Source organism: Heterodontus francisci, chromosome 9 (genome assembly GCF_036365525.1).
Source record: "Heterodontus francisci isolate sHetFra1 chromosome 9, sHetFra1.hap1, whole genome shotgun sequence".
NCBI lineage: Eukaryota > Metazoa > Chordata > Chondrichthyes > Heterodontiformes > Heterodontidae > Heterodontus > Heterodontus francisci.
Window position 1 is genome coordinate 11,954,419 of NC_090379.1, and position 21,360 is coordinate 11,975,778.

The 21,360-nt window shown below is 42.8% G+C and overlaps 1 protein-coding gene across 2 annotated transcripts in view; it reads left to right on the plus strand.

Annotated features, from left to right (window-relative positions):
- Window positions 1–21,360, plus strand: part of ttc7b (tetratricopeptide repeat domain 7B) — a 358,122-nt gene that overhangs the window by 96,158 nt on the left and 240,604 nt on the right. For both annotated transcript variants that reach the window (XM_068038566.1, XM_068038567.1), the window contains exon 6: window positions 17,770–17,848. In XM_068038566.1, the coding sequence (XP_067894667.1) occupies window positions 17,770–17,848 (79 nt within the window). The remainder of the gene's footprint in view (window positions 1–17,769; window positions 17,849–21,360) is intronic.

Here is a 21,360-nt window from a genome sequence, read left to right on the forward strand (position 1 = left end):
AGGACAAGGGCAGCAGATGCATGGGAGCACCACCACCTGCAAGTTCCCTTCCAAGCCACACACCATCCTGACTTGGAACTATATTACCGTTCGTTCACTGTCCCTGGGTCAAAATCCTGGAACTGCCTTCCTAACAGCACTGTGGGTGTGCCTACACCCTAAGGACTGCAACGGTTCAAAAAGGTAGCTCACCACTTTCTCAAGTGCAATTAGGGATGGGCAATAAGTGCAGGCTTAGCCAGCGACGCCCATATCCCACGAAGGAATAAAAAAAATTATCTGCCTAGTTGCCGTGAAGCATTAAGAGTCAACCATATAATGTGGGTCTGGAGCTGCTTATAGGCCAGCTGGGGTAGGGGTAGCAAGTTTCTCCTCCCTGGAGGACGTTGGAGAACCACCTTCATTTTTACAACAATCTGTCAGCTTTCTTGATTTTTCTGGTACCAGATTTATTGAAGTCCCTTTCACAATATGCATGGTTGAGGTTTAAACTCATGAGCTTTGGGTTACTCTCATGGTTAACATTTTTCTGTATCATCTTACCATTGGTCAGTAAACTCTTCAGAAAACTGGGAACGTTTGTGTGCGTTCCACCAAATGACTCAATATTTTGAAATTAAATCGCTAATATCAAACAGCTGGTGCAATAAGCAATTGTAGCCATTGTTTAGCTTGCTAGGTAAATGGTCTTCATGCCTTTCACAGTAATAAGATCACACTGAATTTAGATCAGCTTGCTTGCGTTATGTTTCTCAGTTAATGCTAATGTCAGTTGTCTAGCTAACAAGCTGTAGATACATTTCAGGGATTGTTTTCTTACTGAGAAACATCAGCAGTGTAACATTAAGCAGCATTTCAACAGCCAATCGAATATCTGTCCACTGCTGAACAGTGACCTAGCCAGCTGGTTCAGCATAGCAATTTATCTGTTATAGAATTTATAACACCAAAACAGACCATGTAGTCCAACAATTCTATGCTGGTGTTTATATGTCACACAAGTCTCCTCCATCAAACCCTATCAGCATAAACCTTTATTCCTTTCTTCCTCACATGTTTATCTCGCTTCTCCTGAAGTGCATCTATTTGCCTCCCTGTGGTAGTGAGTTCCACATTCTAATCCCTCTGGATAGAGAAGTTTCTCCTGAATTCCTTATTGGTTTTATTAGTGGCTATCTTATATTTATGGCCACTAGCTTTGGAGTCATCCACAGATAGCAACATCTTAGCTGTGTCTGCCCTATCAAATCCCTTCATAATCTTGAAGACTTCTATCAGGTCACCTTTCAGCCTTCTTTTTTCTGGAGAATCTTTCCTGATAAATAACCACAACTGAGAGGTTATATTCTAAATACTGTCATTTAAATGCATCAATTAACCAATTAAATAGTTTTGTCTTTAAGCAGCCTTAAAGAAAATGCCCTTCTAAAAATAGCGCTCTCCCCATCACCCAAAAAATAAAATTAATTTTTCCACCAAAATTCCACTGTTTGTACAGGGTCTGGGCAGTCGGCCCGTGACTCTGCTGCTGTTGTACCCGTTCTGGGAAATGAAGTGGGAGAGATGAAATCCATCACACTTATGGGTTTTCCAGTGCCGCCACCTTAATTTCATCAGCATGAGATGGGCCATGTTTGTACTGTTTAGACTATCTCCATTAAAGTGATCAGCCTCACACTGCAGAGCCTCAGTACAAGCCTTTCTATTTTGATATTTGTGTTTTAGTTATCAAAACTAAAGTAAATAACAAAACAGTGAACTTTTTGGTTCTCAATTTGATCATAATATTGGCATTCATCTCACTAAATAGCACTACCCTATTAACTCAATGGAGAATTGTCATGTTACAGAAATGTAAATGTTTGTACTAAATGACTCTAACAATCCATTTACATTACAGTGCTAATATTTTTGTTCTAGCTGTGAATTGGCAGTGCTGTCAGCCTGCACATTTAGGTCAGCAATCTGATTTTAACATTGCTATCTTGACATTAGGGACGAGGGTCTGTGTACAGACTGGTAAGTAACAAATGTGGCATGCAAAAACTGCCTGTGCACAGCTGTCCTGTTGTTGCTGCCAGAACAGTATAAACTAGTGAATTTGCAATCAGACACATGGCTGTATATAAGTGGATATCAATTGCATTCCTTTCAGTGGGGACAGCCTAATGAACCTAATAAATATTTCCAATCTCATGCAGTTTTGCTGAGGGTATAGTAAACACCTGTTTAGTTTTGTTTGCAATGCAGGCACTTCTCCACACGGAGGGAGAGAATATGTAGAGAGAAGCATCCCCAGAGTGTTCTCAGGTACTTATTAGCAGCTGGTTTCGAAGGCTGCATTGGTAGAAGTCCTAGAGAAGGACTTACCACCAACTTCTCAACCAAAGATGTGTGCAGTGGTTAGCACCGCAGCCTCACAGCTCCAGCGACCCGGGTTCGGTTCTGGGTACTGCCTGTGCGGAGTTTGCAAGTTCTCCCTGTGACCGCATGGGTTTTCGCCGGGTGCTCCGGTTTCCTCCCACCGCCAAAGACTTGCAGGTTGATAGGTAAATTGGCCATTGTAAATTGTCCCTAGTGTAGGTAAGTGGTAGGGAATATGGGATTAATGTAGGATGGGATGTGGTAGGGAATAAGGGATTAATATAGGATTAGTATAAATGGGTGGTTGATGGTCGGCACAGACTCGGTGGGCCAAAGGGCCTGTTTCAGTGCTGTCTCTCTATGACTCTATAAAATGGCAGAGAAGTAAAAATAGGCCATTGAAATCATCACATGCAGGCTGATTGCAATCAACCAAAGAGGTCTTTGAAATATGTTGCGAGGCAATAATGATGAAGATGTCAGCTGGCTGTTTGGCCTGAGTACAACCACAGAACAGTAGGCCACAAGTACAAAATGAGTCAGCCTTCAGTGAGACTAGAGATCGGAAGAATTAAATATTCCACTGAGCAGTGAACATAAATAACTGACTTCCAGAAAAGCATATTAATCCTGAGTTGACTAACATTTCTTAAATGGTGAGAGGTTGGGAAGTGTTGATATCCAAAGGGACCTGGGTGTCCTTGTTCATGAGTCACTAAAAGCTAGTGTGCAGATGCACCAAGTATTTAGGAAGGCAAATGGTATGTTGACCTTCATTGCAAGGGGATTTGCGCACGGGAGTAAAGATGTCTTGTTGCAATTGTAGAAAGCATTGGTAAGACTGCACCTGGAGTTTTGTATGCAGTTTTGGTCTCCTTATCCAAGGAGGATATACTTGCCTTAGAGGGAGTACAACGGAGGTTCACCAGACTAATCCTGGGGTGGCGAGTTTGTCTTATGAGGAGAGATTGCAAAAACTGGGCTTGTATTCTCTAGAGTTTTGAAGAATGAGTGGTGATCTCATTGAAACTTACAAAATTCTTGCAGAGCGTGACAGGGTAGATGTGGATAGGATGTTTCCTCTGGCTGGTGAGTCTAGAACAAGGGGCACAGGCCATTTAAGACTGAGATGAGGAGGAATTTCTTTACTCAGAGGGTGCTGAATCTGTGGAGTTCTCTACCCCAGAGGGCTGTGGAAGTTCAATCATTGAGCATGTTCAAGACCGAAATTGATAAGTTTCTGGACACTAATGACATCAAGGGATATGGGGATAGTGGGGAAAAATGGCATTGAGGTAGATGATCAGCCATGATCTGCTTGAGGCTCGTTAGGCCAAATGGCCTACTCTTGCTCCTATTTCCTATGTTGCTATGTTCCTCTGTTCATTCAAAAAAGAACTGAATAAATAACTGGTTAGGAATGGCATTTCAAGGTTATGTTGTGGGCACTGGACAGCTACAGAAGATTAGCAAAAATTGCAGGTGAATTTTTTATTGTTGCAAAGATACAGACTAAAATGATGTGTACACAAATCTGGTTGTAAAGTTCATACATTTTAAAATTGTTTGTTAATCCACCCAGTTCATGGAGCTTCACTACTTGCCCCTTCCTCCATGAGTACATATGATCCTTCTTCCCTCCTGTTTTCCTTTACCATATGCAGGCTCTGCTATATTACTCTTGTCTTTAAACCAAAAGCATGCAGGAAGGTTTGCTACTGCTGTTGGGGATGGTTTAAAGTACTTTGGCAGGGGGATGGGAACCTGAGGGCAGTTTCAGATAGGACAGGGAACGGGAGGCAGAAAATTAGCAAGTAACTCTGAAAGACAGAAGAAGCAAAGGTTAAAATGTGTGCAGCACAGGAATTTGGCAGTGTTAAAGGGTACTTACTTAAATTCAAGGAGGATAGTAAATAAAGCCGATGAGCTGAGGGCCCAGATAGACACATGGCAACATGATATCATTGCTATAACGAAAACTTGGCTTAAAGAGGGGCAAGAATGGCAGCTCAACATCCCAGGATATAGAGTTTTCAGGTGGGATAAGGAGGGGGATAAAAAAAAAAGGAGGGGGTATAGCATTATTATTTAAGGAATCAATAACAGCTGTGAGGAGGGATGATATGCTGAATGAATCATCAAATGAGGCCATATGGGTGGAGCTCAGAAATAAAAAAGGGGCAGCCACACTACCAGGAGTGTACTATAGACCCCCAAATAGTGAGAGGGAGATAGAAGAACAAATATGTAGGCAAATATCTGAGTGCAAAAACCATAGGGCAATAATAGTTGGGGATTTCAACTACCCTAATAACAACTGGGGTACAAACAGTGTGAGGGGCACAGAGGGCAAAAATTCTTGAACTGCATTCAAGAGAACTTTTTTAGCCAGCATGGAAAAAGCCAAACAAGACGGAGTGCAGTTCTAGAATGAAGCTGGGCAAGTGGATGAAGTAACTATTTTGGATTTAGTGACCATAATACAGTTAGTTTTAGCATAATCATGGCAAAGGACAAAGATAATACAGGAGTAAAAGTTCTAAATTGGGGGAAGGCAAACTTTACGAAACTGAGAGGTGATCTGGCGAAACTGGACTGGATACAGCTACTTGAAGGAGTGGCAAACCAGTGGGAGGCATTCAAAAGCGAGATTCTACAGGCACAGTGTAGGCATGTTCCTACAAAAATAAAAGGTGATATGGCCAAATCTAGAGCCCCCTGGTTATCTGGAAGCATACAGGGTAAATTGAAGCAGAAAAAGAAAGCTTATAACAATCACAAAAAACTCAATTCTTTAGAAAACCTGGAGGAGTATAGAAAGTGCAGGGGTGAAGTAAAAAAGGAAATTAGAAAAGCAAAGAGAGGACATGAAAAATTAATGGCAAGTCTTCTTTTCTTTTTCTTTTGGGCCTCCTTATCTCGAGAGACAATGGATACGCGCCTGGAGGTGGTCAGTGGTTTGTGAAGCAGCGCCTGGAGTGGCTATAAAGGCCAATTCTGGAGTGACAGGCTCTTCCACAGGTGCTGCAGAGAAATTTGTTTGTTGGGGCTGTTGCACAGTTGGCTCTCCCCTTTCGCCTCTGTCTTTTTTCCTGCCAACTACTAAGTCTCTTCGACTCGCCACAATTTAGCCCTGTCTTTATGGCTGCCCGCCAGCTCTGGCGAATGCTGGCAACTGACTCCCACGACTTGTGATCAATGTCACACGATTTCATGTCGCGTTTGCAGACGTCTTTATAACGGAGACATGGACGGCCGGTGGGTCTGATACCAGTGGCGAGCTCGCTGTACAATGTGTCTTTGGGGATCCTGCCATCTTCCATGCGGCTCACATGGCCAAGCCATCTCAAGCGCCGCTGACTCAGTAGTGTGTATAAGCTGGGGGTGTTGGCCGCTTCAAGGACTTCTGTGTTGGAGATATAGTCCTGCCACCTGATGCCAAGTATTCTCCGAAGGCAGCGAAGATGGAATGAATTGAGACGTCGCTCTTGGCTGGCATACGTTGTCCAGGCCTCGCTGCCGTAGAGCAAGGTACTGAGGACACAGGCCTGATACACTCGGACTTTTGTGTTCCGTGTCAGTGCGCCATTTTCCCACACTCTCTTGGCCAGTCTGGACATAGCAGTGGAAGCCTTACCCATGCGCTTGTTGATTTCTGCATCTAGAGACAGGTTACTGGTGATAGTTGAGCCTAGGTAGGTGAACTCTTGAACCACTTCCAGAGCGTGGTCGCCAATATTGATGGATGGAGCATTTCTGACATCCTGCCCCATGATGTTCGTTTTCTTGAGGCTGATGGTTAGGCCAAATTCATTGCAGGCAGACGCAAACCTGTCGATGAGACTCTGCAGGCATTCTTCAGTGTGAGATGTTAAAGCAGCATCGTCAGCAAAGAGGAGTTCTCTGATGAGGACTTTCCGTACTTTGAACTTCGCTCTTAGACGGGCAAGGTTGAACAACCTGCCCCCTGATCTTGTGTGGAGGAAAATTCCTTCTTCAGAGGATTTGAACGCATGTGAAAGCAGCAGGGAGAAGAAAATCCCAAAAAGTGTGGGTGCGAGAACACAGCCCTGTTTCACACCACTCAGGATAGGAAAGGGCTCTGATGAGGAGCCACCATGTTGAATTGTGCCTTTCATATTGTCATGGAATGAGGTGATGATACTTAGTAGCTTTGGTGGACATCCGATCTTTTCTAGTAGTCTGAAGAGACCACGTCTGCTGACGAGGTCAAAGGCTTTGGTGAGATCAATGAAAGCAATGTAGAGGGGCATCTGTTGTTCACGGCATTTCTCCTGTATCTGACGAAGGGAGAACAGCATGTCAATAGTCGATCTCTCTGCACGAAAGCCACACTGTGCCTCAGGGTAGACGCGCTCGGCCAGCTTCTGGAGCCTGTTCAGAGCGACTCGAGCAAAGACTTTCCCCACTATGCTGAGCAGGGAGATTCCACGGTAGTTGTTGCTGTCACCGCGGTCACCAAAGTAAAATCAAGGAAAACCCAAAGATGTTTTATCAGTACATTAAGAGCAAGAGGATAACTAAGGAAAGGGTAGGGCCTGTTAGAGATGTACAAGGTAACTTATGCATGGATGCAGAAGATGTGGGCAGGGTTCTTAATGTGTTATTTGTCTCTATCTTCACAAAGGAGAGGGATGATGCAGACATTGTAGTTAAAGAGGAGGAGTGTGAAATATTAGATACGATAAGCATAGTGAGAGAGGAAATACTAGACGGTCTGACATCATTGAAAGTGGATAAATCACCAGGGCCGGATGGATTGCATTGCAGATTATTAAAGGAAGCCAGGGAGGAGCTAGCGGATGTGCTGAGGATCATCTTCAAATCCTCACTGGATACGGGTGAGGTGCCAGAATATTGGAGCTCTGCGAATGTTATGTCATTGTTTAAGAAGGGTGCGAGGGATAGGCCAAATAATTATAAGCCGGTCAGTCTGACCTTAGTGGTGGGTAAATTATTAGAATCAATTCTGAGGTACAGGATAAACTGCCACTTAGAAAGGCACGGATTAATCAGGGATAGTCAACATGGATTTGTTAAGGGAAGGTCATGTCTTCCTTCCTTAAAAAAAACCTCAATCAAGTTGGTAACAAGGAGGATTGATGAGGGTAGTGCAGTGGATGTGGTCTACATGGATTTTTGTAAGGCATTTGACAAGGTCCCGCATGGCAGACTGGTCAATAAAATTAAAGCCCATGGGAGACGGGAATGTGGCAGGTTGGATCCAAAATTGGCTCAGTGAGAGGAAATAAAGGGTAGTAGTCGATGGATGTTCTTGCGAATGGAAAGCAGTTTCGAGTGGATTTAAGGTGATTGGTAGAAGGATTAGAGGGAATATGAGGAAAAACTTTTTCACCCAGAGGGTGGTGGGTGTCTGGAATTCACTGCCGGAAACAGTGGTGGAGGCAGAAACACTCAATTCTTTTTAAAGATACCTGGACATGCACCTGAGGTGCTGTAACCTGCAGGCTATGGACCTGGAAGGTAGGATTAGATTGGGCAGCTAGTTATTTCAGCCGGTGCAGACAAGATGGGCTGAATAGCTTCCTTCTGTGCTGTAATTGTTCTATGGTTTTATGCTGGGCGTGAGGGACAAGTTCATGGAATAGAGCAGCCAAAGTTTTGAAAGACACACTTTTTGCTGAGCGGTATGAATTTCATGTATTTCATAATAGTAAAAACATACAGCTGCATTTTCCCAGTGGTTATGGTTTCAGGTTATAAATATTAAAATTCTACAAACTGTCCACCATACAAGTTCTTAAACCTAGGAATGTGCCTGTAGAATTATTCACTAATGCCTTCTCACTAATGTTTATCTGCAAAACTACAAGCATTCAAGACAACAGTACACAAACATTATGTAAATACAACAGCATTCTTATTCTTGTCTTAAGGACTTAACCAAGGGCGCACCATTCATTTCATTTACTGTTACAAACTTTATTTAGTGATTTTGGTGGTTGATGTTTAAAACTTCAGTGTTTTAGAGCAATTCTGGAGTGATGCAAAAAACGAAACACACATTTTTCCTATATACAATAATTCTCCCTGCTCTACTGACTTGTACTGGGATATATTTGCATGGACTCTGAATGTCATCCATCACCTTGTCCGAATGACTGTTGTTCATGTGTGGTGGAGTGGTGCATAGGCCCACTAAAAGTAACTACACGGTAGATGGGGTATAAAGGAAGAAATAATGGGAGTTTGTCAGAAGGGTACGGCGATAATCGTTGGGGATTTTAATCTACATACAGATTGAAAAAATCAGGTGGGCAAAGGTAGCATAGATGAGGAGTCCATAGAATGTTTTCGGGATAGTTTCTTAGAATAGCACATTCTGGAGCCAACCAGAGAGCAGGCTATACTAGACTTGTTATTGTGCAATGAGCTAGGATTAATTAATGACCTCATAGTGAAGGTGCCCCTAGGTAGCAGCGATCATAATATGATTAAATTTTGCATTCAGTTTGAGGGAGAGAAGACTGGGTCTAAGACTTAAATTTAAACTTAAATAAGGGCAATTATGAGGGCATGAAAGCAGAGCTAGCAAATATGAACTGGCAAGATAGGTTAAGGGATAGGTCAATCGAGATGCAATGGCAGACATTTAAGGGGATATTTCAGAATACACAGACTAGATACATTCCAACGAGAAAGAAACATTCCAAGGGGAGGTTAACTAAAAAAGTTAAAGATAGTATCAAAATTAAAGAAAAAGCATATAATTGCACAAGGGTGGGTGGCAGATCAGAAGATTGGACAGATATAAAAAACAGCAAAGAATGACTAGAAGATTAATAAGGAGGGAAAAATTAGAGTATGAGAGAAAGTTAGCTAGATATATCAAAACAGATAACAAGAGTTTCTATAGATATTTTAAAAAGAGTTAACAAAGTCAGCATTGGTCCAGTAGAAAGTGAGTCTGAGGAATTAACAGAAAATTAGGAGATGGCAGATGAATTGAACAGGTATTTTGTATTGGTCTTCGCTAGAAGATACAAGTAATATCCCAGAATAAGCTGTAAGTCAGGAAATGGAAGTGAGGGAGGAACTCAAGAAAATTACAATCACCAGGGAAGTGGTACTGAACAAATGGTTGGAGCTGCGGGCTGACAAGTCCCCGGGTCCTGATGGACTTCATCCTAGGGTCTTAAAAGATGTGGCTAGTGAGATAGTTGATGTATTGGTTTTAATTTTCCAAAACTCCCTAGATTTGGGGAAGGTTCCATTAGCTTGGAAAATAGACAATGTAACCCCTTTCTTCAAAAAGGGAGGGAGGCAGAAACTACAGGCCAATTAGCTTAACATCTGTCATAGGGAAAATGTTAAAAGCTATTATTAAAGACATTATAGCAGGGAACATAGAAAAATTCACGGTAATCAGGCAGAGTCAACATTGCTTGTGAAAGGGAAATCATGTTTAACCAATTTATTGGAGTTCTTTGAGAGAGTTACATGTGCTGTGGATAAAGGGGAACCGGTGGATGTATTGTACTTAGATTTCCAGAAGGCATTTGATAAGGTTCCACATCAAAGGTTATTGCAAAAAATAAAAGCTCATGGTGTAGGGGCATTGGCATGGAAAGAAGATTGGTTTGCTAATAGGAAACAGAGAATAGGCATAAATGGGTCATTTTCTGGTTGACAAGATGTAACAAGCAGTGTGCCACAGGGCCTCAACTTTTTATAATTTACACAAATGACGTGGATGAAGGGACCAAAGGTATGGTTGTTAAATTTGCTGATGACACAAAGATAGGTCGGAAAGTAAGTTGTGAAGAGGACATAAGGAGGCTGCAGCGGGATATAGATAGGTTAAGTGAGTGGACAAAGATCTGGCAAATGGAGTATAATGTGGAAAAATGTGAAATTGTCTATTTTGGCAAGAAGAATAAAAAAGAAGCATATTATCTAAATGGTGAGAGATTACAGCGCTCTGAGATGCAAAGGGATCTGGGTGTCTTAGTGCATGAATTGCAAAAGGTTAGTATGCAGGTACAGCATGTAATTAGGAAAGCTAATGGAATGTTATTGTTTATTGCGAGAGGAATTGAATACAAAAGTAGGGAGGTTATGCTTCAGTTATACAGGACATTGGTGAGAGCACCTCTGGAGTACTGTGTACAGTACTGCTCTCATTTAAGGAAGGATGTAAATGAATTGGAGGCAGTCCAGAGAAGATAAATGTGTTGGAGGCAGTTCCGAGAAGGTTTGCTAGACTAATACCCGGAATAGGCAGGTTATCTTATGAGGAAAGGTTGGACAGGCTAGGCTTGTATCTGCTGGAGTTTAGAAGAGTAAGGGGCGACTTGATTGAAACTTGATAGGATCCTGAGGGGTCTTGGCAGGGCGGATGTGGAAAGGATGTTTCACCTTCTGGGAGAATCTAGAACTAAGGGCCACTGTTTAAAAATACAGGGTCACCCATTTAAGACAGAGATGAGGAGAAATATTTTCTCTGAGGGTTTCAAGTCTTTGGAACTCTTCCTCAAAAGGTGGTGGAAGCAGAGTCTTTGAATATTTTTAAGGCAGAGGTAGATAGAATCTTGATTAGCAAGGGGCTGAAAGGTTATCGGGGGTAGGCGGGAATGTGGAGTTCAGGTTACTGTCACATCAGCCATGATCTTGTTGAATGGCGGAGCAGGCTCGAGGGGCAGAGTGGCCTCCTCCTGCTCCTAATTTGTTTGTTCATATTTTCGTATATATGAGCCTTGACAGCAAGTATCAACAATCTGCCTGATTGAGGAATCACAACTCAGTCTCGATTCTGTACTCACTTAATCTTCCACACCTATGCACTCCCATCTTATCACTGTTCTGCATGGATCAGAGGTGAGTGGAAGCCAGATACATCCAAGAGACCCAGTGAGGGTGCACTGTCCTTGAGCGGTCCCTTGTGATGAGTTATAGAACAACATTAGTGGAGGTCTGAATGCAGGCCAAGGATAGAGTGAGGTGTAAAAACTTTGGCAAGGGTCGAAAATGAAGAATTAAAAAAGTCAGTACCAATTTTTTTACATAAATCTTTTGAAATGTTTTTCTAGCTTTTTAATAAACGATTCAACCAACTACCTTTTGTTAGAAAATGAGGGAGAGGTGGAGTGCGATGGGGAAGAATTCCATAAGCAGACAATTGTTTGGATACATTCCTGAGATAATTGAATTCACTACATATACTTAACTACAACTATTTATATAGCACCTTTAACGTAAAGAAACATCCCAAGGTGCTTCACAGGAGCATTATATAACAAAGTATGACAATGAACCACAAAAGGAGATTTTCTTTTATTCTTTCATGGGATGTGGGCATCACTGGTAAGGCCAGCATTTGTTGCCCATCCCTAACTGCCCTTGAACTGAGCAGCTTGCTTGGCCATTTCAGAGGACAATTGAGAGTCAACCAAATTGCTGTGGGTCTTGAGTTGCATGTAGGCCTGACCAGGTAAAGACGGCAGATTTCCTTCCCTAAAGGACGTTAGTGAACCAGATAGGCTTTTCCAACAATCGATATTTTCATGGCACTATTACTGAGACTAGCTTTCAATTCCAGATGTTTTTATTAATTAATTGAATTTTAAATTCCACCACCAGGGCTTTGCCTGGGCCTCTGAATTACTAGTTCAATGACAATACCACTACGCCACCGTCTCTCCATTGTATTGGGTCAGACGACCAAAATCTTGGTCAAAGAGGTCAGTTTTTGTGTCTTAAAGGCGGAAAGTGAGGTGAAGTTATGGAGAGGTGTAGGGAAAGTATTCCAGAGCTTGGGGACTAGGCAACTGAAGGCGCGGCTATTAATGGTGGAGCGATTAAAATCAAGGATGCACAAGAGGCCAAAACTAGAGGAGTGCAGATGTCTGAGTTATGAGGCTGGAGGAGATTAGAGGGCCGAGGCCATGGAGGGATTTGAAAACAAGGATGAGAATTTTAAAATCAAGACGTTGCTTAACTGGAAGCCAGTTTAGATCAGCGAGCACAGGGGTGATGGGCCCTGCTTTTAGATAAGAATTACCACTCATTGCAAGAAGTCCAGAGATTAAGGGGTTAAAAGACACGCAATCCAGTCGATAAATTTAGCGATGTTATTGTAAAACATAAATTTCTAATTCCAAATCAAATCATTAAACTAAAAAAATTCTGTGTTACTGAGAAAAAAAGAAAATAATTATTTTTCAAAAAGCATTTTGGGCAATTTGTTTGGTTCCTTAACAAAAAAAAGGAACAAGAAAATTGAATGAAAAATGTTTATGCAGGAACTTACTTCAGTGTCAACTCCTCTCATTGTAAGACCAATAACACTGACAGGCATTACAGCTTATGGACAAGGGGCATTTAGGCAGTCGTAAGATTCTTAATATTGAAGGTGAGCACAATTGAGTGATGTGTGCGTACCTTGAACTAGAATCATACAGTTCAGAAGAGGTAATTCGGCCCGTCATGCCTGTGTTGGCTCTTCAAGAGTTATCCAATTAGTCTCACTCCCTCTGCTCTTTCTCCATAATCCTGCATTTTTTCCCTTCCAAGTAAAGAAACTATCTGCCATAATCCATAGTAGATAATTATGATTCTGTAAATTGTTCGTGATTTGATGCACAGATGCTACTTGCGTATTCACTGCTAATTATATTGACCTGATCTCTTTTTGGAAACGGAGTGCCAAGTAGCTTGGTTCTTCCAGCTGGAACAGCTTTTATCGATGTAAAAAATGTATTCCGTTGCTTAACTGGATGCTACTGCTGGAAAATGACAATGATAAACAAGCATTCAAACTGATTCTTCAGCTAAACCATGTTTTATTCATATCAAGCATGCAGTGGAGGCTCTTAAAGTGCACGCACCTATAATAAATCCCTGTCTGTAATCCACATGGGTAAATAACACAGTTACAGTGGAATTTAACTCTGTAAAAACCACACACATAACCAATGAATATCAGGTTTGCAACAAACAAATTAGTCCCTCTGGGAGACTGGAGTTCCCACTGAACCGCAGCAATATCATTAGTCTGGTACAATTGACAACAGATCTGTGTGTATTTCACCTTTTAATATGGAACAGGTCAGTGGCAGTGGAAATGGTGCCTTGATCTGTATCTGTTTTGTGTATTTTCATTGTTCAAATCATTTAGACTTGGGAGATGAGCAGCAGCAGCCTCGGGGACTGATGGGAGGGGGTAGCAGCTTTGGGGACTGACGGGAGGGGGCAGCAGCCTCGGGGACTGATGGGAGGGGGCAGCAGCCTCAGGGACTGATGGGAGGGGGCAGCAGCCTCGGGGACTGATGGGAGGGGGCAGCAGCCTCAGGGACTGATGGAAGGGGGCAGCAGCCTCGGGGACTGATGGGAGGGGGCAGCAGCCTCGGGGACTGATGGGAGGGGGCAGCAGCCTCGGGGACTGATGGGAGGGGGCAGCAGCCTCGGGGACTGATGGGAGGGGGCAGCAGCCTCGAGGACTGATGGGAGGGGGCAGCAGCCTCGGGGACTGATGGGAGGGGGCAGCAGCCTCGGGGACTGATGGGAGGGGGCAGCAGCCTCGGGGACTGATGGGAGGGGGCAGCAGCCTCGGGGACTGATGGGAGGGGGCAGCAGCCTCGGGGACTGATGGGAGGGGGCAGCAGCCTCGGGGACTGATGAGAGGGGGCAGCATTGAGTAGTTGGCAGAGTGTGGCCGCATAACAGAATGCATTGTAATTAAAGTGCGATAAAAAGACTACGATATAATAGGGCAGGTTGTGTCTCTGGACTACAGCACATGGGAGTTTTTGAACATTGAGACTGTGCTAGTCGAACATGTTCACTAGATATCTCCATCTCGAATCTCTCTAGCTCGGTCATTGAGCTGGAGTGCGGGTTGGAGACCCTTTCACAATAAGGGAGGAGTAGCAGTATCTGGACAGTTTACTCCAGACTTCAGCCTCCCCTCAGAGAGGTGACTGTTCAGAGCGGGGTTAGGGGGGATCAGTGTACAGAGCAAGGAGAGCCCAGGTAAGATGGAGAATAAGGATCTGCAGAAACTGATCCTATCCAACAAGTACTTGCTACCAGTGAGGATAAGGATAAAGACTTGGAGGGCAGCCAGCATGACCATGGCACATTGGAGTAGGAGGCTGTCCAAGGAGGGAGGAAAAGAAGGAGAGGAAGCAGAATGTGGTAAGTGTAGAGGATTTAATAATTGGGGGAAAATAGGATCTAAGCAGGATTGAAAGTCCTCCTTGCCTGCTTGGTATCAGGCTGAGGGACATCTCGAACTGACTTGAACAGATATGGAAGAGGGAAGGGGAGGGTCCAGCCATTGTGGTCCATCTTGAGACCAACAGCATCGGTCGAGTACCAGGAACTAGGAGCTAAATTAAAGGGCTAAAATCTGTTTTTTTTTAATTCTTTCATGGGATGTGAGCAATGCTGGCAAGGGCAGTATTTGTTGCCCATCCCTAATTGCCCTTAACAACTGAGTGACTTGCTAGGCCATTTTAGAGGGAAGTTAAGAATCAACCACATTGCTGTGGGTCTGGAGTCACATGTAGGCCAGACCAGGTAAGGACGGCAGATTTCCTTCCCTAAAGGACATTAGTGAACCGGATGAGTTTTTAATGACAATGAATGGTGCTTTCATGGCACAATTACTGAGACTAGCTTTCAATTCCAGATATTATTAATTAATTGTATTTTAAATTCCACCAGCTGCCGTGGTGGGATTGAACCAATGTCCCCAGGGCGGTAGTTTGGGCTTCAGGATTGCTAGTTCAGTGACATCACTATGCCACCATCTTCCCCAAGCCAATTGCAAATTGGCTTAGGGATAAACGGATTAGGGAGGTGAAAAGGTGGTGTGGGAAAGAGGGATTCCATTTCATAGGACACTGCCACCAGTATTGGGACAGCGAGAAACTGTGCCATTGGGACGGGCTGCACCTGAAGTGGGCTGGGAGCTGATGGAAAAGATAAATACGGTAGTCACAGGGACCTTAAACTAAAAAGTGGCAGTGGGATGCTAAGGTGAGAAAGGAAGTATTAATAGTTTAAAAGCAAAAGAAGGGGAAGAGAGTAGAGTAATGGTCAGGAATTGTGATTTAGGCACCACAGGTAACGAGAAAACTAAAGGATGTAAAGTATTTAAACTAGGAGAAAAAAATAGAAACATGTGAGTAAAACATTAGAGTTGAAGGACAGGTTAGCCCAAATAAGCATCCTTAATACAAATACAGAGTATAGGAACAACTGAATGAATTGCAGCTGCAAATTCAGATTGGATGGTATGATATTGAAGCCATTCTGAGACATGGCTGTTACAGTCAGGACTGGGAACTAAATATACCAGGTCTACAGGAAAGATAGGGAAAATGGTAGATGGGGAGGAGTAGCCTTCGTGATTAAGGATAAAATCACTTAAATGATGAGAGATAACGAGAGAAAAACAGGCAGTGGAGACTATATGGGTAGAATTAAGAAATAGAAAAGGATTTAAGATTGTAATGAGAGTTTTGTATAGGCACTCTGGTGGTAGTTTATATAAATGCAGAGATTGGACAAGCACAGTAAAGGCAGAGTGGTTTTAATGGGGGATTTTAACTTTCATATAGATTGGGATAAGAAAACTAGCCTACGTCAGAAAGATGTTAAATTTTTTGTGTGTCCAGGGTAGTTTTCTGAAACAATATGTCCTAGAACCAACATGGGAGCATGCCTTATTAGATTTAGTAATGTAATGAACCAGATTTAGTTAACAGCCTAACAGTGCCTGAACATTCATCCAATAGCAATCATAATGTGATTGAATTCAGGATAGTGTTTGAAAGGGAGAAATGCAAAATGCCTACTAAAATTCTAGATGTAGGTAAGGCTTACTTCAATGGGATGAGACAGAGACTATCCAGAGTAAACTGGGCAAATCTGTTAATGGGTAATATGACAAGATCAGAGGGAGGTGTTCATTAAAGAGTAACAAGAATTATAGACGTTAGCCTAACATCTGTTAGGAAATTATTAGCCTCTTTAATTAAGGAGAGGGCGACTGAACACCTTAAGCTTTCAGCTGATCAGAGAGAGCCAGTATGGATTTGTAAAAGGTAGATCATGCATGAAAAATCTGATGGATTTTTTTCCAGATGTGAGTAAAATAGTAGATGCGGGATGTCTATTGATATTTATATGAACCCGAAGGGATTTGGTAAAAGTCCTTCAGTAAGAGACTATTAGCTAAAGTTGGAACCCATGGAATTGAAGACAAATTATAGCCCTGGTTAGGAAATTGGCTGAGTGGCAGGAGACAGAGTAGGGATAATGGAATGTTACTCTGATTGGCAGGATGTGACGAGTGGTGCCCCGCAAGGATCTGTGTTGGAACCATAACTATTCACAATATTTATTACTGGCTTGCATGGTGGAATAGAAGGACACATATCCAGATTTGCTGATGACACTAAGATAGGTGGCATTGTAAGCGGTGTAAATGGAAGCATAAAGTTATAAAGAGATATTTATAGATTAACTGAATAGGCAAAACTGTGGCCAATGGATTTTAATGTAGGCAAATGTGAAGTCATCCACTTTGGATCTAAAAAGGATCAAACAGGGTATTTTCTAAATGGTGAAAAGCTAGAAACATTGGAGATCTAAAGAGACTTGGGGGTCCAGGTACATAGCTCACTAAAATGTCATGAACAGGTACAGAAAATAATCAAAAAGGCTTACGGAATGCTGGCCTTTATTATCTAGAGGACTAGAATGTAAGGCGATAGAAGTCATGCTTCTGTTGTACAAAGCGCTGGTTAAGAGCTGGAGCGCTGTGAGCAGTTCTGGACACCACATCTTAGGCAGGGATATACTGGCCTTGGAGGGGGACATGGGATATATATAACCGTTCCTTCATTGTCGCTGGGTCAAGATTCTGGACCTCCCTACCTAAAAGCACTTTGGGACCAGCTTCGCTATCCAAACGCAGCAGTTCAAGAAGGCAGCTTACCACCATCTTCTCAAGGACACGAAGGATTGGACAATGAATGCCAGTCTTCCCAGCGGATTCGATGCTGAGGTCACAACCAAGTCTATCTGATTTCATTCTTTTTTGTAGCTGTTTGATATAACTGAATGGCTTGCCAGGCCAATTCAGAGAACAGTTAAAAGTCAATCGCATTGGTGTCAGTGTGGAGTCACTTATAGTCCAGACAGGTAAGGATGGCAGGTTTCCTTCTCTAAAAGACATTAGTGAACCAGTTGGGTTTTTATGTCCGTGCGACAGCGTCGTGGTCACTTTTACTGTTGCTGGTTAAGAGGCCTGTAGTGCTGGAATATGATGCTCATTTTAGAATGAAATCTTTCTTTGTTAATTACTTAATTACTCTATTATTTTGTTAATTCTTCTACCTTACATTTGTGCAGAAACTTGACAAGAGGAGTTACTCGGTTTCGAGAAATCTTGAGAGCTGTAGAAACGAGGACCACACAGAATTTGCGGATGGTGAGTGACTGGGCATGTTGCACATTGTGGGAGGGGGGCTCGCTCTTCTGGGTTCACTATCAAATGTGAGCCCAGATCGGTGTTTATTTAATGTTTAAGATAACTGTTAAGGCAATCTGAACATTGCTAAAATAGCCATATACAGGTTGTATCCTGTGGCTGGTCCAAACAGCACTGGCTGCCAAATGCTGCCACTGTGCCAGTGTAGTGTTGCAGGACTCCTGGCAATTACAGAACATTTATTGTTCCAGTTATTTTCTTAGTGAAGAAAGGGAATTTCTCCCCCCGTCTGCCGTTTTCTTCCTCTTCTGAAGCTATTGGGATGAGGTTCCAAGGTCATTAGCTGCCTTCTGGCACCTTGCCCAAACTGTTCTTCATCTGTGATCTTGAGTGTGTCAGCAGGTTGCTCCACCATGGATGACATTATAACTGAGCCAATTAACACAATTTCCAGTATGGGTCACTGGTTAATGTCTGGCTTCCCATCTTCCGCCCTCCATAATCTTGTTCATCCAAAACTCCGCTACCCATTCCTAATTTGCATCAAGTCCTGTTCGTCTGTCACCCCTGTGCTCGCTGATAAACATTGGCTTCCAGTCCAACAACGCCTCAATTTTTAACATTCTCTGTTTTCAAATACCTCCATGACCTTACCTTTCCATGTCTCTGTAACCTCCTTTATTCCTACAACCCTCCAAAATCTCTGCACCCCTCCAATTCTGGCCTCCTGCCTATCTGTGCTTTTAATCAGTGCAGTATTGGCAGTTGTGCTTTCAGCTGCCTAGGCCCTAAGCTTTGGAATTCCTCCCTGAAAGCTCTACCTAAAGAAAAACAGAGTTAACATTTCAGTTAATGACCGTTGTCAGAATTATAGAATTGTACAACAACTTATATTTGTATGGTGCCTTTAAACATCACAAGATCCTTCACAGGAGCATTATGAAACAAAATATGACACCGAGCCACATGAGATATCAGGTCAGATGACCAAAAGCTTGGTCAAAGAGAAAGGTTTTAAGAAAGAAGGAAAGAGAAGTGGAGAAACTTAGGGAGGGAATTCCAGAGCTTAGGGCCTGTGCAGCTGAAGGCACAGTCGTCAGTGGTGGAGAAATTAAATCAGGGATGCTCAAGAGTCCAGAATTAGATGAGCACAGGGAGATGGGGGCGGGAGAGGCTATGGAGCGATTTGAAAATATAGAATGATACAACACAGGAAGCCATTCAGCCCATTGTACCTTTACTGGCTCTTTGGCAGAGCTATCCAGGTTCAATGATGCAATTATTAGAAATCTTTTACAGCCTTTTAACTGTATCCAGATATAGTCACTAATAGTTTAGTAAAGTGCCTGGAGATTACTATTCTACAAAAATACAAGCCACAAAATAATCACTCAAAAGTGATCAACAGGTCTCCCCTGGCCGCTGTGGTTAAGTGCTACATTGGCTGCAGTTTTGAGCTGTCGAGCTCAGGAAGGATGCAGGATTCGTCCCCGCTCTGTGCCAAGTTAGCCAATCTCAGTCAGGGCAGCAGTATAGATGTTCCAATTTGCCTTCATTTTCATTTTTTTGATTGCGTCTCTGCGATGTGCTTTGAGATTTTCTTGTTATTTATGTTAATAGAGGCAATTAAATGCAAGTTGTTGCTGAGTGCAGGAAAACAAAATCAAACATGGTTCCTCCTCTTGGTCATTATCCAGTGACCCCATGTTTGTGGGTGACAGGATTGGCCTCAGCTGCGATAAAACTTCAGCACTTGCTGTCAGATGTGAAGAACAATTACCTAAGCAATAAATCAGAAGTCTGTTGGCACTTGTAAAACCATATTGCAGAAAGGGTCAGTGCCTTCAGGAGAAAGTGGGAATGGAGGAAGGAAGGGAGCAAGAGAATGGAAAAAAATTGAAATCTGGGAATGGACTTCCCATCTGATTGCACCAGGTGCAGACGGTAATAAGTGACAGTCGCAAAGGATCCGATAATGACGTTCAAAGTGCTCTCTGACAGGGCATAAAGCCAAAATGGATTCCTTCCTCCATGCAACAATTAGAAACAATCCCAGAACTCATGCCAAGTGGCCATTGATAAAAAGAGTACACCAATTATGAGTCTTTGGTGATGCCCAATGCCTCACTTAACCTCTTCTATTCCATCATTGTCGATAGAGTAGATGAAGGTTCTTGAGCAGTTGATGTAACCCTGCTGAACCAAAAGAAAAGGAAAGACTGCAGGGTGATTAGAATAATAACTGCACAGCACCATTCTTACCTTAAACATTCACTCTCCACTGGTGCACAGTTACAACAGTGTGTACCATCTACACGATGCACTGCAGCAACTCACCAAGCCTCCTTAGACAGCACCTTCCAAACCCACGACCTCTACCACCTGGAAGGACAAGGGCAGCAGATACATGGGAACACCACCACCTGCAAGTTCCCCTCCAAGTCACACACCATCCTGACTTGGAAATATAATACTGTTCCTTCACTGTCACTGGTTCAAAATCCTGAGCGCTGCTGTAAGGCCTCCAAGTGTTAATCTATACAAAAAGGAAAAAATAACCATTAGCTGCAGTGAGAAATTGTTTAGTCCTGTCCTATTTGCAACCCTTGTTTTTTTTTTGTAAAGCATTATTATCTAAGCAGTGCTGTGTATATCACATGCTGCACTTAGTTACAATGAATTTATAGTTATGTTGAAAACCCAAAGACGAGAAAGGTCCTTTCACTCATCATAGCTCACCTCTTTACTGGTCAAGTTCTCCCAGCCGAGCATCCAGCTGTGTTTTGAGAAGTACCTAACATCAACCCTCTTCCTTCCTACTGGCAAATTATTATAGTTATCATCCTTATGTATGAAAGCATTCTTACTGCTGTCTCTTATAAACATATGAAAAATGAATTTATATTTAGATAACATCTGGTCCTAATATCCTGACTGATAATATAATATTCAGGATTTACCTTCTCTAATCCCACTTAATATTTTCTAGGCTTCAAGGTTCCTTCCCTTTGTCCACCCACCCTAACAGTCTTCTCTCCAGGCTTTAGAGATCAAAGTTTAAAAAAAAAAACTTTTTCTCATTAAAATGATTTTTGATCTTTGCACCCTTACCCTATTTTGGTGCATTCTTTGTGATTAGCAAGATGAGCAATCTCATTACCGAGTGGTGGGATACTTTCTGTACTTTGCCGACCCACCATCAGCATCAAGTACTTACAGGTCAGCTCACTTCGCAGATCACAACCTGTACCACCTAGAAGGACAAGGGCAATAGGTGCCTGGGAGTACTATGTTCCCCTCCAGGTAACACACCATTCCAATTTGGACATATATAGCCTATTCCTTCACTGTTGATTCAAAATCCTGGAACTCCCTACGTAACAGCAGTGAGGGGGTACCTTCACCATACACCTTCTAGAGGGCAATTAAGGATGGGCCATAAATGCTGACCTTCCTAGCGATCCCCATATTCCAAGAGGTAATAGATCAGGCCAGAAGCAAAATAGGTCACC